Source organism: Nicotiana attenuata, unplaced genomic scaffold (assembly GCF_001879085.1).
Source record: "Nicotiana attenuata strain UT unplaced genomic scaffold, NIATTr2, whole genome shotgun sequence".
Taxonomy (NCBI): domain Eukaryota; kingdom Viridiplantae; phylum Streptophyta; class Magnoliopsida; order Solanales; family Solanaceae; genus Nicotiana; species Nicotiana attenuata.
This window is the reverse complement of record NW_017671961.1, coordinates 80,455-99,601: the sequence shown is the minus strand read 5'-3', so window position 1 is coordinate 99,601 and position 19,147 is coordinate 80,455. Positions and strand designations below refer to the sequence as shown.

Sequence of the window (19,147 nt, the reverse complement as noted above, 5' to 3'; positions counted from 1 at the left end):
AACCTGAAGTACAAATGGAAAGAACAACACCCTTTGCTTACATGGGCTTTCTTCATCTGCTTACTGATATTTAACAGGTCAAAGAACCTGTGCACCGAAGGAGCCCTTGGAAATATAAGTTGCTGCTTCCTCATATCCCGGCCTAACTCAATGTATTCGGCCATTTCCTCCAAAGTAGGGGTGACCTCAAAGTCCGAGAAGCAAAAAAATTGTGGATAGGGTCCCACAAAGTTACCAAAGACTTGATTAAATCGTCCCGTGGTTTGATCTCTAAAATGTTTATAAGGGCACCCAACTGCTTTTTCACCCATTTCTGACCCTCTTCATCTAGATCATTCCACCACATACGCAAGTGCAACTGAGCCTGTTTCCTGACCACTTCTGGCGAGTCCTGGACAATATTCATTTGTACTTGTGGAGGGTTAAGGTTAGGCTTGACTCTGGTGGACCTTTTTTAGGGTTGACTCTGGTGGACCTTTTTGTAAAACATGTTTCCAATTTTTACACGAAAAATTAAAGGACCGTGATTCCTTCCCATATATGCCAATTTTAGCCAAATGACCGTTTTTGCAAACGTGGCCCCTTCTCAATTCCGACTGAAATTTTTGAGGCCGGGGAGGACTACTTTATGGGAAAAATGATGCTTCACCGATAGACTTGTTCGTTCTTTACGAAAATAGCCCTTCGACAACTGAAGATGCTCTAAGGCCATCTCGTCAAGAACGGGTTAAGACATTACCGAAGCTGGATCGGCTTATTCGACCAAAAATTCCAAACTACTTTTATTTGACCATTGACTCTTTTTTCTTTTTCAAAAAATAAGGCTGAACCTTATGTAAGTTGCCTACGTATCCCACATCCGGTGAGAATCAGACCTGCGTAGTTCGGTCAGTTTTGACACATTTGAAAATAACTCTTTTTCTCTTTCCTTTTTTTTGAAAAATTTTGGGAGAGTTTTGGGATGTTTCCAATACCGGGCATTTTTCAGAACCAGGCTTTATTTCCTTCCCTACATCACTCTTGGTTTTTCTTTTGCTTTATTTTTTCCTAGCCGGTCAACATGCAAGCCGAAACAAATAAATGTTCACATATCACATAGAATGCATCAGGATGGTCTGTTATTTTGGGCACACCTATCCTAGACGGACCCAACCCCTGTGTTGAGTCCCCTGAGTCAAATGCACGTGATGCAAACAAGCGTTCCTACTAGGGATCCGGCATGAAGCTGTGTTTTTCTAGGTTTAAATCCTGGGGTTTTGTTCTAGACTTGGGGTACCCGAGCGGACAACTGGGGCCGAAGAGGGGGCGACGTACCGGGAGCACTGAAGTCTACCCGGCCTTGTCTCTTGCCCAGCCTCATTCTATTTGGTATAATTTCTACAGAAAAAGCGGGCCACGCGAACGTGTGCACCATTTTCAGAAGACTCAGAGTGGTGGTGTAAAAAGACAGTTATATACAATTCAAACAATATTAAAGCGGTAAACAGATAGCATTTAGCACAAAAGGTTCACAGAATACAATAATATTAACAATAAATGAAGCCAAGTAAAAATTATATTAAGAAGCTCGAATTCTTGAACCCTGAACCAGAAGTTCTGGGTTCTTGTCCCCAGCAGAGTCGCCAGAGCTGTCACACCTCCTTTTTTACCACCCCGAAAAGGGTATAAGGGAGTTTTTCCAATTTAAGTGACAATCGAAACGGGATTATTATTTAAGATCAGAGTCGCCACCTGGGATAATTTATGATGTCCCAAGTCACCGGTTTTAAATCCCGAATCGAGGAAAGATTGACTATGTTTTACAGTTCGTAAAACACAGAAATCCGGGTAAGGAATTCTGTTAACCCGGGAGAAGGTGTTAGGCACTCCCGAGTTCCGTGGTTTTAGCACGGTCGCTTTGATCATACTTGGCTCAATCAAATTGTTTAATTACTGATTTTAGAACCTATGTGAATTTACCTTTTACCGCTTTTAAATTAAGAAAATTACTTAAAACGGGTCACGCGTGCGTGTACCCATTCGTTTGGCGCGTCAAAAATCATGTCACGCGAACGTGTCCACAATTAATAACGCTTTATTATTATTAAGAAAGTTTGACCAAAGTTGCGCGAACGCATACTCCGGTTTTGTTTTTTAGGAATCGTAATCATGTCACGCGAACGTGTCCATAATCACAATGATGTATTAAACGGGCCTAAAGCAAACTATGACCATTTGTTATTTTTATATCTAGGTTATGAAATTAATACGAGGGCCATGTATGATTAAATTTGTGAATGGCGCACCTCGAACGATATAATCCTAAATTAATTAGCGACCTATTAAGCCAATTATTATTAAGCAAAATTTGATCGAAGTCGTGCGAACGCATACTCCAAATTGGTTTTAAAGTTGTAATTAGGTCACGCGAACGTGTACACAATCACAACGGCCCTAAAGGCTTTTCTACGGATATTTATCCTAATGTCCAATCATAACATGTGAGGGCCATAGATTAATTATGATGGCGCACCCCAATCTAAATTCAAAAAGGGCTGATTAATTAACTAAAAGACTAAAGGAATTTGCATTTTTGATTTCAAGGCTAATGTTCAACTAAACTTAATGCTTAATGGACTGACATTAAATTGAAAATGAGCGTTTGGTTATTTGGAAAGGCTAAGGCCAGCAACAGGCCTTATAGTCTCAAGCATACAAGGCCCAATTGGATAGGCAGGTACCTCCAAATAGAAAAACACATGAGATGGGGCTCAGGATTAAGCCAGGGGCGACGAGAACAGAACAGACCCAAAAGGCCCATTTTAACAGATTGTCTGTCATCTGCCCATGTTAAACCCAAAAATTGGGACAACATGAAATAAATGGCATCAACTATAAACACCAATGGTTAATATGATTTTAATCACTTGCTGCAGTTAAACAAGACGTGAACCTGAATTTGAAATTCTTTATTAAGTATACCGACCCTCCTATTGACAAAACACCATGTGAATACATTAAGCTGATTGATTTCACCAAAATCAAATAAAAATTTACCAGATAATTTAAACCTAAACTACAGAATAGAGCACTTCATGCTCAACACACAAGTCATATGCATTTGAAAATCAGAACTACTATTCATCCAAGTTGAACTTATATACTTAAGGCATCTAACAGTAGAGTACTTTAATCATTTGAACTAGATATCAAAGTGCAACAGTAGTTCCTATACTTGTCTAGATATTAAAACCAACATTTAACAACAATACTATGAGAAGGACTCATTGTGGACTGAGCATTACTAGCTCAAAACAACTCAATCAAAACCTGACGAAGGATATTCTACTCATCTAAATCAGACCCTGCTGCAGTAAACCCAATCAGTCCACATACATAACCAGGACTTCAAACAATCTAAAACACCAATAATCTAAATTAGAGTATCTGTCTAGACTTACAAACAAGATTCAAACCAAATCATGACTGAACAAATAAACATATCCAAAGAGACTAAAATAACACAGAGTTACATGATCTTAGTACATGGAAAATCATTCAATAAACATCATATGTCTTGAATTACATCTCAGTTACATGGCTTCAAACTTTGCACTTCATACGTTAAGGAGATCCAAGAAATACCTGGGAAAATTAGAGCAAAAGAAAAGTGAAAGAATCAGCAGCAGAAGAAGATGCACTTCAGCAGATCAACACAGCAATTCAATTTCCTTAAACCATTTTTTTGAACCCAGATCAAAACAAGAGGTTTTTGAGGTGTTAAAATGACTCTGATAGTGTACTCCTAGAGTGTAATTCCAAGCAGTTTCGACCAAAAACCAATGCAAAGAAATTTTCAGTCTTTTTAGGGTGTGAGTCTCTGTGTAAAGAGTGAGGGGGAGGCCTTATTTATACAGCAAAAATCTGTTGTGTGCCTTCCAGGGCAAGGCAATGGGATTTCCCCAAAATACCCCTCACAGGGCATCTTTTCTTAACAGAAAATGGACAGTTGCCCCTTTCTCATTGGTTTCAGCACTTCAGCTAACCAAATGAGGCCAGCTGCCCTTGTTCTAGAATAATCTGATATTTCTCCAAATAGACAAACCCTAAATTACCCTTCCAAAGTCTTTTTATTACAGCCCCTGCCAAAACTTTCCTTGTGCACTTAGGTCCCTAGGGTTCCTAGTTATAGACAAATTAAGACTAACATCCTAAGGCCAGAATCATGGTACACAGAAGAATCAAAGAAGAGGCCATTTGAGCAAATAAACAAGAAATGAACTTAATTCGCATGAATAGAATCTTAGCATGAAATCAAAAAAAAATGCAATTCATCAAACCTACGCCTAAGCAAATTAACAGTAGAATCAATTGAAAAACCAACTTCAACCTAAACTAACATGATTTAACTATTCTAAACACCTCAGATTAATTTAATTGAAACGACTTGACTGAAATCTCAACAAACCAGTAATTAAAACCAACAAAACTAAAACCTAAAAATAAAAACACCTAACTAAAGGAGAGAAAAATAGAAATGACCAGAACTAACAAAGCATGATTCTGAAAAATGAAAATAACCCTAAACATATGGGAAAAACCTAAAAAAAAGAAGAGGAATAGGATTTTCATAACAGTAAAAGGGAGCAAAGATTTACCTAAGAAAAATCAAAGGATTCGAATCCCATTGGATTGATGCAAAGGGCCAAAACTATCCCGAAGCGACCCGAAATTGAGGCTAATTAATTGTTCTTGCCAAGAACAACTAATCAGCTTGTATTTCCGGCTAGTTCGAAGCTTGAAACCAAACAAGCCAAGGATTTCTGACTTGTTGTAGATTTAGGATTTGGGGTTTTTGGCAGGGGTATTTGGGAAATCGACGATGAAATCATGATGAGGGAAGGTCAAGGATGATGGGATTTGATTTTGGAGTAATATGGGGAAGTTAGGGTTTTGACCGGATTTTTCGATCTAAAATTCGAGCAGATCTAAAGGGATTCGACGGGAGATAGTCGGAGATTGGGGAAGGAGAGGCTATGAGGATGTTGTGGTGTGAAGACGGGGGTGATTGGAGCATCACCGCCGGCGGAGACGATTTCCGGCGGCGGTTTGTGGCGGAGGGGATATGAGGGCGGCGCTAGGGTTTAGGTCTCCAAGCGGAGAGACGATGAATGGAGGGGGTCGATTTGGGGGGGGGGGTAGGCTCATTTCGGACATATATATATCTAATGGCATTCAGTTCCGGTCCGTTGGATGATTGATATCCAACGGCTGTGATTAAACCCAATGAAATGGGGTCGTTTGGCTTCAGGCGGGGCTGGACCGGGTTAGGGCATGGGTTTGGGCTGGACTAAACGTGTTTTTGGGAAAAATCATTTGGGTTGTGGCAAAAGAACCAAAAATCAAACAACCTTGTTTATTCTTTTTCCTTTCAATTTTCAAACAATTTTCTTTTTTCTTTTTCAAATTAAATTAAATCCTAAATTAACTCTTAAACAAAATTAACTTACCAAATTAAGCTAATTACTCACTATAGTATTTACAAAAATAAATTAAAACCTAAATTTAAAGAAGAACTATAAAAATTCAAAATTAAAGAGTTAAAATGTAAAAAAATGAGTTATTTTTTAGNAGATGCAGAGTATTTTGTATTTTTTTCATGATTTAAATAAAATAAACATGCACAGACAAATGCAAACAATTAACAAAATCCTACGAAAAATCTACGAAATTGCAAATAATGAAAAAAATTTATTTTCTTGAATTTATGGGAGTAATTCATATAGGGCAAAAATCACGTACTCACAATGTGTTTAGTTGGGTCGTAGTATAACTATCGCACCCCGATACTCACTCTATACCTCTCGGTAGTTTGAGTGATTTTACCAAATTTGGCTTTCTCAAGTCCAAATGGGTATTCATGCAATACAAGTGATGTTAGTTCAAGTCGGGTATTACTATCTCTAGGTTTAACCCTTTAATTGGGGCAATCAATTTCTTGAGTTCACCCCATTTTCTTGTTAGCCTAGTTTTCCTAGACTTAGTCCCTTTTTCTCATGTAGAGACTAAGTCATAAAGGCATGAATTAGTGTTTGCAACCACTAATTCCATAGTTTTAGCAAGAACTAGGCTAAATACTACTAATCCATACACATTCAAGCCCTAAAATTCAAGACTCATCAAATACCCACACTAGGGTTGGGTCACAACCCTAGCTATTGGTTTAGCTACTCATGGAAATAGCAGAAATCAAAGATGAAATAAAGATAAAATCCATAATACTCGATTAAAATATGAAAAGCTAATGTTTAAAGTTGAATCTAATACAAAATTGCCCAAAATAGTAAATCTGGCCGCCTCAGGTACTCAGCAAAACAAAACTTAACCTAAAAATGTGAAAAAGATCTATTTATACTAAGCTGAAATTTTCAGACAAAAATACCCTGCGGAGGTTTCGCCGCCACGTAATCTAACTGTGTCCGCAATCTTGATTTTGCGGCCGCGTAATTTTGATCGTGGTCTGTGTTTCTTCGCATCTGGGACTGGGTCGAACCTTGTTTCGCGGACCGCATAATTTTAACCGCGTCCGAGTGAGAGCCCTCCGCGGCCGTGTAATTTTGATCGCGGTCCACGTTTAACATTATTGCATAACTTGTGAGCTCTCTGAACCTTAGCAACTGCGGTCCACAGAATTCCAATCGCGGACGCGGTGGTACTTTCGCGGCCGCCACTTTCTGACGCGGCCCGCGTCCATGTCTATGCCCAAAAACCACCTCTCTGATTCTCCATTTCGCTGTCCGCGAGTTATTGGCTGCGTTCGCTTGGATACTTACGCGGCCGCACTTTTATGTCGCGGTCCGCATTCTACAGCTCTTGGCCCAGTCTTGGTCTTTGTTCATGTTTTGACTCCTTTAAGAGTTGATCATGGCCACTTTACTCATTGTGAACAATCCCTGCAAGCAAGCATATTATGTTAGTTTTCGGGAATACTTTCACACATTTTAATCCCAAAACACAAGTAAAAAGAGAGCAAATAATGGTTAAAATCCCCACTTATCAGGTGATATCCCTAGTGGCAACAATGACAAACCGCTCCATCCATCCACAGTCGTTATCGTCATCCATGCTGGTGAGCAAAGCATGGTGCCCACGTTTGCTAAAGTTTATTACTCCTCCACGGAAAATCTTGGGGGAGTAGAGATTCATCATGCGAGCCAGGGTAAGCTCCTCCTTCGTCTCCTGGCACAGCCGCCATAGACAGACCACCATTCGCGATACAGAAGGCCCTACATATGCCAAGCAAACCTTGTATTTGTGGCACAGTTCCAAATCACGGGGTCAATACCCCCACTCAAAGAAAACACACCCAAAGTAAATGGGTACTTATAAACGTACATGAAGACCTTCTTAGAGAAGGTTACTCGCTCCACCAATTCGGGAGCAATAATGTTCAGATCATGGCAATCACAATCCTCCTTCACAGCAGGAATGCTGGAAGGGCGAATGGAAGAAGGGTATATACCAACAACCCAAGTGCGAGAACTTGAAGAAGGAAACTTCTCTTCGAAGTCCTTAGCTGGATTGAGTCGTTTGGGGATGATGGTGCTCACCGTATGGGGGTCAGAATCAGCGTTAATTTCTTTGTCTTTGTTCTCATCCGGACCCCCACCAAGGAGAAAATCGGAGTTCTTGAGAGTTAGTGAAAGAAGCCATATTAGCAAAAGAAGATAAAAGTTCTTTGAAGAAGAAGATTAAAGAAGGATGAAAGCAGGAAGGAGTTGAATGCAAAGAAGTTGAGATAGTTTGTAAAACTTTTAGGTGTAAAAGAAGGAGAATGAGGCGTATAAGTACAGGAATATGCGGCTAAAATCATGGACATCATTACCTCGAGAACCGGAGAAAATATTTCTAAATCATGGAGTAACACGTGTTCGGGGTATTAAATGCGGAGAGACGTGCGTCTAATCAAGCGTAAAAAATGTTTCAAAAGGGTTCATCAAACTTCACGCCAAGAAAGGAAACTTTTCGGTGACACAAAGATATACCACCGGAAAGCAGGGGGACTATCTGTATAGGGTAAAATTGATTCACATTAAATACTCGTATGATAGGATGACACATGGAACCGTGGATGAACGGAAGACGAAGCAAGTGGAATCCAAGACCGAGGACAACAACTTCAGTTGGCATCGGGTAGACCCGTAGGGCACATTGTTAACGATGGCAAACGAATATTTTCCACCAGATGACATTCAATGAAGAATATTTCTTGGAATTGAATACATGCTCGTTACAGAGAATGTTTGCATTCATTACCTGCTGTTATATATTTATCAATGGCCCATATTATTGTCATTTAAGAGGGGCTTGATCCTAGGACCTTGGTCCCTAGGTTCAACTATAAATAGTGGCTTCAACAGCCATTGTACGACACGAATTTTCTGACGAACTTATGCTACACATTATTCCAAGCTAAATAATACTTTATTTATGTCTTACGATACTTTTATTTGCTGTCTTCAGAATCTCTGCTCCCGTACTCAAGCTATCTGCTATTTTATCTCGATTTCAACGCTAAGTCTTGCATTTTATTTAACTTATCTATCATTTGGGATCAAATCAATTCCTTGTCTATATACCATGCTATAAATTCAACTGTATAGTTTTACGGGTAAACACTAATTACCAAAACTAACTAGTTACAATTCATATATATTCCACCTTAAAAGGCTTAAAACAGCTAAATACTATCTTAATTACCATCATAATTAGCATAAATATTTAAGGACTTCAATTTAAAGAAGATTCTACGGAATTGCCTTAATCTATCTAAATGGCTAAAATTGTTATAAGGGGTTGAACAAATATTTTTAGTGAACTGATATCTAAATAAAGTTTGTTTGGCAGAAGTATAGTGGCCGGTGATGTTGTCAAGCCCCCAATTTTCCTTCATAAGATGTCGTGATGACACCTAGTCTTTAAGACTAGGTAAGCTTAACATTTACTGAATAAATGGCAATTCAACCAATAACTATTAAATATGAAACCGAAATTTCTATACAAAGCCAACAATCCCAAAACCAGTAATACAAGTCATAAGCTCTACTGAGTTCGCTAAAAAATCTCTAAGTACAATTGTTCCGGAATAGAAATAAACTGTACGCAAATAACTTACGAAGGTGATTCCGAGGCCTGCGAACGTGACAGCAGGTATACCTTGAAGTATCCATAGCAATATCTGATCCGCTATCTAACAATCCACATACTCCGAAGTACCTAGATTTGCACAAAAATGTGCAAAAGTGTAGTATGAGTACACCACGGTTGGTACCCAGTAAGTATCAAGACTAACTTCGATGCAGTAGTGACGAGGTACAAGTCAAGACAATCACTAGACAGAGTAAACTGTGTAGTATAGAAGTATAAATCTAATAATGGAAAGCAGAAATCTGTAAATGACAACAAAATCAACATGTGATATAAATAGTAAAGCAACAAGAAAATCGAGAAGTATTATTAAAACCAAATAAGGAATACACAGGACAATCAATTAATCAAGTCGTGCTAACACAAGATTCACAACGAAATCACCCCGTGATACCTTATCTCATAATCACAAGTCACGGGTCTCAACCAGCCATCATGTACTCACGCCACCTCGTACCCACATCTTGAATCACAACCGCAGGGACAACTCACGTTCCAATATCTCAATCCGCCCGGCATGATCACAGGTTCACATTCACAATTCGTCTGGTGCGGTCACAGGATCACAATCACAATCTACCCAGCATGATCACACGCTCACAATCATAATTCGCCCGGCATGGTCACAGGCTCACAATCACAATCTGCAGGCATCGTCGCAGACTCAATATCAACATGGAAACAGATAATACAAGAACACATGGGAATGATCAATAAATGTCAAGTTTCATACTCCTGAGCTTGTATGACAAACACAAGGAAAAGCACACCGTCACACGAAAATCACCAACACAATGTCTCCAAACCATCACACATCATCCCTGACATTGCCACCTTTATCTCTCAGAAAGCCACCTGTATCACTCCATGTAATAGCCACCCTTATCACTCCACGCTGACAATAACATTTGCCACCCTTATCTCTCTGATAGCCACCCGTATCACTCCTATAATAGCCACCCTTACCACTTCGCCCGAACAATAACACAATAGCCACCCTTATCACTTCGTACATTCAACAACAGTGAATGTCACCATTATGCTCCGCATAATAACAATGGTGAGATACCACCTTTACACTCTACATAACAACAACAGTGAAATCCCATCCTTATACTCTGCATTACAACAATGGTGAAATGACACCCTTATACTCCGCATAGCAACAACCAAAACCACACAACAATTCACAAATGCTAACATCACAACAACATGACGTATCAACTCGTAACACAAGTGCCAATAGGCCACAACCTTTCCAAAGATCCAAGAATATCAATATTTCCACAATAAATAGCCCACGGCTCAAACACAATGTGTATAAAATCTCAATAACAACAACAGAAATGGGAAAATAACTCAATAAGGAACGACACCCCCTTTTTACACAACTTCAATTAAAATCGATTAATGACTTTCCATAACCTCAATTCCAATTAATTGTTTAAGGATAAACTCAATAGTGAAAGCATTTCTATGAAATGGCAAACTTCGGCTCCTAGTGTATGAATTAGGCTAACAATTAAAGAAATGGCACGAACTAGTACTACGTCTAAAGGCATGAGAATAACCCGGCAACAAAAGGGATATCATGTACAACAATTTCAACTAAGAATAACTCCACAATAAAAGAAATCACATAATGATAAAAGTGATAACAACTTCATATAAAGCATATAAGAGCAAACTCGACAAGTAAAGAATGTAACATTTAACAACAACTTCAAATAAAGCATGTGATAATAGACATGACGAATAAAAGATACAACATGTGCTAACAATTCCGAATGAATACATGAAAGAAGCCTAAGAGTTTAAACCGGTCAATTTCCACGTATAATCCCGAGTACGTACTTGTCACCTCGCGTACACGTCTTTCACATGACACAAATAGCACAATCGACTCGAATACTAAGGGGTAGTTCCCCTACACAAAGTTAGGCAAGATACTTACCTCAAAGAAGCTAAACCGATACTCCAAAATGACCTTCTCATGTGAAACAGTCTCCAGGCGGCTCAAATCTAGCCAAAATAACTTAATATCATAAATAAAAACCATAGAAAATAATTCCGGATAATAAAGCTTCGATCTTTAATGAAAATAAAACGTCAACCCCGAGCCCACACCTTAAAAACCGACAAAATTTACCAAATCCAAACACCCATTAAATTACGAATCCAACCATACTAATTTCATCCAATTCCGACTCAGAATCGATGTTTAAACCCCAATTATTATTGTTAGAAAAGTTTTTGATAAAAACCTCCAATTCTCCAATTAAAACATGGATTAATTCACAAATAAACTACTGAAATTATTTTAAAATACAAAAATTAATATTATATACTTACCCCCATGAAAATACGAGAAGAACGCCACAAAAAGCGCCTCAATCGGAGCTCTAGAACTCAAGATATGCTCAAAATACACCAAAGAACGCAGTCTGTTTTTTTTATACACAAGCATTTCCGCTTTTGCGCCCAAAAGGACGCACCTGCACATTTCCAGCTCTCATTTCCGCTTTTGCGGACCATTCCTCGCACCTACGGGGTCGCAGATGCGGACCCAACTTCGCATTTGCGAAGCACCAGCACCAGCTCTCTTCTCTGACACTAAAATGAGCATAACTTTCTCATACGATGTCCAAATTTGATGATTCTTTTTGCTATGGATCCGTAATTACAATACGGATCTAATGCTTCAATCAAAATAGAAATTGGAGCTAATTTGCTTAATATGGTACCATTTATGCTTGAAGAAACGACGTCAACATCAAACCGAGCGCAACACAACCTAAACCTATCCGAAACTAACCCGAGCCCCTCGGGACCACGCACGAACATACCAATAAGTCCCAAAATAATATTGTATAAAAATCGTATTTAAGTTGTATGATATTGTAGTTGTATATAACTGGGTAGAAATAATGTAGGAAAGTTGTAGATACGTTGTAGATAATTTGTAGATAAGTTGTATAATATATAATTAGTTGTATGAAATTTGTTTTTACTATGTATAAATCAGATACAAAATATTCAAAAGACATATTGTATAAAATTTGTATAAAAATTGTATTTAAGTTGTATGATATTTTAGATGTTTTTTACTGAAAAAAAATAATGTATGAAAGTTGTAGATAAATTATAAATAAGTTGTATACTATATAATTAGTTATATAAAATTCATTTTTAATTTATATATTATTATAAATATAAAATTTTATCAAGTTTGTATCCTATCGGCTCCGATGGTGTAACCAGCTTTCCCCTCAAGTGGAGCATCGTGCATTCACTTCTGAAGAGGATGAAACCATCATCAGGGAACCACTGGAACTCTACTCTTAAACGTAAGTGTTGTTCCATGTTTAAAGATTTAAGCTTTGAAACTCCTTAACAGCCTTTGAAAAGATTGTCTAGTGTAGGTCCTAGTACCAACTTTTCTTCTGGTATGAATCCGAGTAGTCCATCCGGATCCGACTTGAGAGATTCGAGTCTTTTCGATTTTTTCCTAACCTCTTGTTTATGGACCTATCCCCCGAATCAGCAGGATTTTCCATCTTCCTCCTCCAGTTCAACAGATCAAAATTGCTCCATTTGTACCCGACCCACCCACTTCTCTTTGCCTTTTGCTGCCTCGGATCTGGAACCCATGAAACCTCGACTCAGACTGCACAACCAATCCAGCAAACTCAGACCCCTCAGTCGCCACTATTAAATTCCCTAATTTAAGACACTAATAATGAATTGTATATAATTTGTAAGTAATTTTTATTTATGGCTAGTAATATATAAAACTAGGACAATTTTGGTAAATAAGTATTAAATATTCTATATGAATGAAAAAATCCCTTCAAATAATTGGGTCCAATATAAAATTTACCCCAAAGTTAGTTAGGTTACGAAACACATTTGGCCAAGCTCTTCTGACTTATTCAAAGAAGTACACTTTTGAAGAGTTAAGAAGCTTACAAAAATTTAGTGATTGTAAGCATTACAATAAGTTGTTTTCCTGATGCGGGTAAGAAGTAGAAATTATGTTTCTCCTTGGAATAGAAGTATAAGTAGAAAATTGCTTTTCAAAAGAAAAATAATCTTACCTAATTTTTATATTTATTAATAACGATTATCCTTGATTTAACATACTTGTCTTTCGTTACAAATATAATTATGTAAGATGTATACATATTGAACGATATATTTGATATAAAAAATCATGTGAAAATCGAGTAATCAATATAAGGTGAGAGATATTATCACTTTGAATTAATAATATTTATATTGATAAAGAAGTTCAATGAGTTTAGATACTTTATTCTTTATGTTTTAATTAAATAAAACTGAAAAGTCAATTAAAGAATTTTATATTATATTTTCAATAATACTAATTACAAAAGCAAATTTAAATATCGTGTTTCCTAGTTTGACACACAAAACACTTTTATTAATATGGGTCAAACACAAATTGATTTTCTGACAGAATACATTTATACTCAATTGCCAACAAATTATTGGCGGTTAAACTCGAAAAGAAGGTTTTTTGTGAAGCTTTCCTTAGGCAAATTACACAACAGAATACGAGAGAAAATTCAGGGGTCATATAACGTGATTTCATGAATTCAACCGTCAGGCGCCTTTGGGGTTAAAAATCAAAGGGGATAAAATCGTAGGGCCACAAGGTTGGTCCATAACTAACAATACTTCTAGGGCTCTTTTAGTGCGAGTGATAAGGAATAATTAATTCCGTAATTAGATTTGAGATGAGTTTATTCCATGTTTGGTTGGAATAATCGCGATAACTAATCTCGGGATTAGTCATTCCGGGATTGTAGTGTTATTTTTATCCTTATGGGAAGGTGGGATAACAATCACAAAAATTTCGGGATAATTAATCTTGAAATAACTTATTTCCCACCAAACGACCCCTTATAGTTGGGACATAACTATTAGACAATTCTTATGGGAATATAACAACCTACGAACCCCTAATACTTGAACTTGAATGGAGGTTTTGATATGAAGCTTGCCTTGGCGAATTCCACATGGGAATGAGAGAAAAATACATACAAGAAGCCTGAGCCTCTACAAGTGAATGCAACGGCTCACGGACCGTTGGCGGTTGAATGCGAAAAGGGATTTCGTTTGATACTTGCATTAAGCAAATCTCACATCCTAACGATAGGTGAAAGTTAGGCGGCACATAAGAAGGTGCATGAATTCAAGTGTCGTGACGTTTTTTAAACTACAACCCAAGGGAATAAAACCATGTGATATAAAAGGTTAGGTCATAGCAAACAATACTCTAACAGTTGAACCTAGGCCATTACAAAAAATCTCAATTATATCCAAGTTTCTCCTCCTTAATTTTTTACTAGAGGAATTCCTCATCTTTATTGTTTTAATATCTTTTTCTTCCATCCACCACAATTAGCTACCACCCTTCTCTACCGTATTTTTAATATTGTAATGCGTTCAACGGATAGTATAAGAATCAAAATACGAACAAATTCAGGCATTTCAGATGTACTAAATCTAAATAGAAAATGGTAATATGGAGTCGCTAGAAAATCAATAACTTTTATATTAATAGAGAATTCTAAGGAGTTGTGCTCGCGAAATTCAGAATGATGTAGACTATCCAAAGGTTATCATATAAGCTTCCTATTCACATTCAATTATAAATACATATTTATCATCGAATTATAAAAAGTTAACATTTTATCGTAACGATGACTGGTTGGTTAACGGAATTGAGGGGATCAAAATTTTGAAAGGATAGGAGGCGAGAGAAATTGACAAGAAGAAGGGAAAAGGACATAAAGAATAAGAGAAAAGGGGAGAGAGGAAAATAAATTAAGTAAGAAGAAGACAAAGGGGGGAGAGGAGAGGAGATAAAGAGATGAGGACTAATAATAATAATATGCGCGTGTTTATGTATTATACCTACCTCAACCATATGTGTATTCATGCATTATGCCTAATTCAATCATACATGTATATGCATTATACCACATAAATTTAGCTAATAATCAAATGCCTTTTAAAAAATTACTTTGTAAGAATAAAAATCTAAGTATCAAATTGAATATTAAACCAAATTAAAAAGAAAAAAAGTGGAGCAATTAAATAATCCATTATTCAGATGATCACCCAACTATCCAAAATTATGGTCTAAAGTTACTTTTCTTTCGTTTATAACAGGAAAGTCAAACAATTATTTCTATTGCACACATATGGTCACTGTATAGCGTAAAATATGTTTATATTAAATGATCGCATGAGGAAGTGACACGTGGAGCTGGAGACAGAAGATAGTTGAATCCGAAGGCAACGATCACGTCTGTTACTATAGAGAAAGATACTCATAAAGATGAAATAAATGCCTGCCACCCGGTTGTATTTAATGAGGAATATTCTACAGCATTAAGTACACTGCATGTTACAAGGAATATGGCATTCACCGCCTGTCATTACACATTCTTCAATGGCCCTCATAACTAACATTAAAGAGGGGCTTAATCCTACTACCTTGTTCCCTAGGTGCAGGTATAAATAGTAAGCTCTATTATCATTATAAAGGACATGAATTTTCTGGCAAACATACGCTACACTCTATTCAAAGCTCAATATAATTTTATCTTCTTGTTTACTGATATCGTTGTTGTTGTTGTCCCCGGAAGCCCTGCTCCCGGAATTACTATTTCTGCTACTTTATCTCCATCCCAAGGCTAAGTATTATATTTTGTCTAATTCATATATTATTTTAGGATCAAATTAATTCACTTATCTAGAAATCACGTATAAATTCAACTGTACCGTTTTATGAGTAAATAGTTTGGCGCCCACTGTGGGGCTTAGACAGTTGTGTAATTAAGTTGGTCCTTGCCTCTTTTACTAACGTGTTTGATTATTTGTTCTTAGCGAAAAATCATAGAGAATGGCAGATAATGGTGTTAACAACACACACAACCTTGAGGCCCAGGAAAATTAGTCTCGGCACGAGGATTCAATCAGCGATACCCGTAGTGAGGGGAACGAAGCCACACCGGTCCACGAAAGGCAGTACACACGACATGTTCAAGAGGCGACTCCTGATGATGCTGAAGAAGAGCATGTCGTCGAAGCGGTAAAAGTGTTGCAGGAGCAACATGAGGCCATTTTAGGCCATCTCACACAGCAGGATAAGGTTATGACAAAACTGAAGCAGGCGTTATCGGGTACTTCCAATAACACTAATGGACGAGGTCCAGTTCCTCCTGGTGCTCCCACAAATCAAACAGCGCAGAGGGTCGACAACAACACCCCGAAGGGAGAGGTCGGCTTCGATGGGGCCGGGGGGAGCGGATCTGGTCTCAACAATGAGAGTGATCCCTTCAAAAGCGAACTCATACGGTTATGAGGAAAGTAAACGCCTGTATAGACCAAATTTTGGGCGCACCATCAGTGCTGAAAGGGCCGGATTCAAAGAAGTACACTCAATTGCTATACAAACCAAGCACGACACCAGATCCCGAAGCGATTTAAAATGTATGACGTGCCAAAATATGATGAGACTTCATATCCTCAGGAGCATATCACCACCTATACAATGACGGTGAAGGGGAACGATCCCCACGAGATCGAGTCAGTTTTGCTAAAGAAATTCGGAGAGACTCTCACGAAGGGAGCCTTGGCGTGGTATTCGCTTTTGCCCGAGCATTCTATAGACTCCTTGCGAAATGCCCGCGGATTCTTTCATTAAGGCCCATGCCAGGGCCAGAAAGGTACATGCCCGAAAGGCCGATATATTCAGGATTGCACAAGGAGAGTCTGATTTGCTGCGGGAATTTGTAACCTCGGTTCCACAAGGAAAGGATGCTGCTACCGGTCGTTCCGGATGAATGGGCCGCTAAAGCATTCACCAAGGATTTTAATCCGAGAAGTTCTGATGCTTCCCGGAAGTTGAAAGAAAGCTTGCTTGAGTTGCAAGCGACAACTTGGGCGGATGTTCACAATCGATACGAGTCAAAGATAAGGATTGAAGATGATCAGCTCGGTTTTCCGGCATCGATTAAGATTTGGGGCCGGGAGAAGAATAAAGAGATATCAAAAGATGATTTCAACACATATCGACAGTCTTCGAGGAGCCGATTTTTGCCCTATGAACGGGCCGAAGGACGCGACAGAGGTTTTCGGTCGGCGGATAGGTTCATTACCGATAGAAGAACTGTTCGCGGCCGAAACAACAGGTCGTTACAAGACAAGGAAACATCGGGTTCTCGAGATTCTTCCTACCATAGACTTTCAAAATATAACTTCAATGTCAATGTAATAGAGTTTGTGTCGTCTATGAGGAACACTAAAGAAGCACGATTCCCAAAGCCAATGAGATCTGATCCCAGCCAGAGGGATCCTAATTTGTGGTGTGAATACCACAAGACAAATGGTCATTGGACCAGGGATTGCCAGCATCTACGCAAAGAGGTGGCGACACTGCTGAAAAATATGCGATCGCAGGGAATTTTTAAGTAACCGGGCTAAAAATAATTACGATCGCAATCGTGACAACACAAAGCCGTCAAAAGCAGGAGAAGATCCCCCACGCCTGATGATCAACACTATTTTCGGGGGGAGGGGGGAGGGGGAGGCAAGATTAACGGAGTTACATTCGCGACGGCAAAAAAGACGAAGATGCTAGTAACCCACATCAAGAGACTCCGGGAAGTCGCTAAAGATGACATCACTTTCACGGAAGAGTACACTGATGGATTGTTGCTACCGCACAACGATGCATTAGCAATCTCTTTAAATGTATTAGATTATAAAATCAAGCGTGTTCTAGTGGATCCAGGGAGTTTGGCCAATATTATACAATGGAGGTATTGGAGCAAGCCAAGAACACCGGAAGCATTATTCCGGCCACAAAACTCCTTGCCGGGTTTAACCTAGCAAGCTTGACAACCCGATGAGAGATCCGCCGCCCACGAATGCCGAAGGGGTGATGAAGACGACCATTTTCGAGGTTGTGGATGGTGATGTGGGCTACAGTATTATCCTGGGAAGACCATGGTTGCACGAGATGAAGGTTGTGCCATCGACATATCACCAGTTGCTGAAATTCCCAACTCCCGACGGAATTGAACAAATAAGAGGTGACCAACCAGCGACAAGGGAGATGAATGCAATTTTGGTCTTCAGTAGCAAAGGGATGGAGCATGCGGCATAGCAATTACAGGAACCGGCACCTGCCCCTGAGTCAAGCGAGGTCAACCAGAGGGAAGAGGCGTCGGAATCTTATCAGGTGCCAAGGTATTTCCAAGTACCAGAAGAGACGGACGCAACAAATTTCACAGCGGAAGAGCTTGAGCAAGTCGCATTATTTTAAAAATTCTTGCAGAGGAAATTCCACTTAGGGACAGGACTGCACCCCGAACTAAGGTCTGGATTTATAGAATTTCTTAAATTTAACGTCGATTGTTTTGTGTGGTCGCATGCGGATATGACAGGTATCCCCCCGGAAATGGCCGTACACAAGCTAAGCATGAATCCCAATATTCCTCCGGTAAGACTGAAAAAATGTCCTATTGTCGAGGCCAGAAACAAATTCGTCAAAGAAGAGGTAACTCTCCTACTTGGTATCGGTTCAATCCGAGAGGTAAATTATCCAGACTTGCTAGCTAACGTAGTAGTGGTTCCAAAGAAGAATAATACATTTTGCATGTGCATAGACTATAAGGACTTAAATAAGGCGCACCCAAAGGACTCGTTCCTATTGCCGAACATTGATCAAATGATTGATGCAACGGATGGGCATGAGTTAATGAGATTCCTCGATGCTTACTCCGGGTACAACCAAATTAAGACAAACCCGGAGGATCAGTAAAAACTTCGTTCATAACAAATTTTGGCACATATTGCTATAATGTGATGCCCTTCGGGCTAAAGAACGTCGGAGCCACTCACCAGCGGCTCGTAAACAAAATGT

The 19,147-nt window shown here is 38.8% G+C and overlaps 1 protein-coding gene across 1 annotated transcript; it reads left to right on the top strand.

Annotated features, from left to right (window-relative positions):
• The first annotated feature begins 17,853 nt into the window (after window positions 1-17,853).
• On the top strand, window positions 17,854-18,388 carry LOC109211064. Its single transcript, XM_019374566.1, has 2 exons — window positions 17,854-18,041; window positions 18,112-18,388. The coding sequence occupies exons 1-2, from the start codon at window positions 17,854-17,856 to the stop codon at window positions 18,386-18,388; spliced, it is 465 nt and encodes a 154-aa protein (XP_019230111.1).
• Window positions 18,389-19,147: the final 759 nt, after the last annotated feature.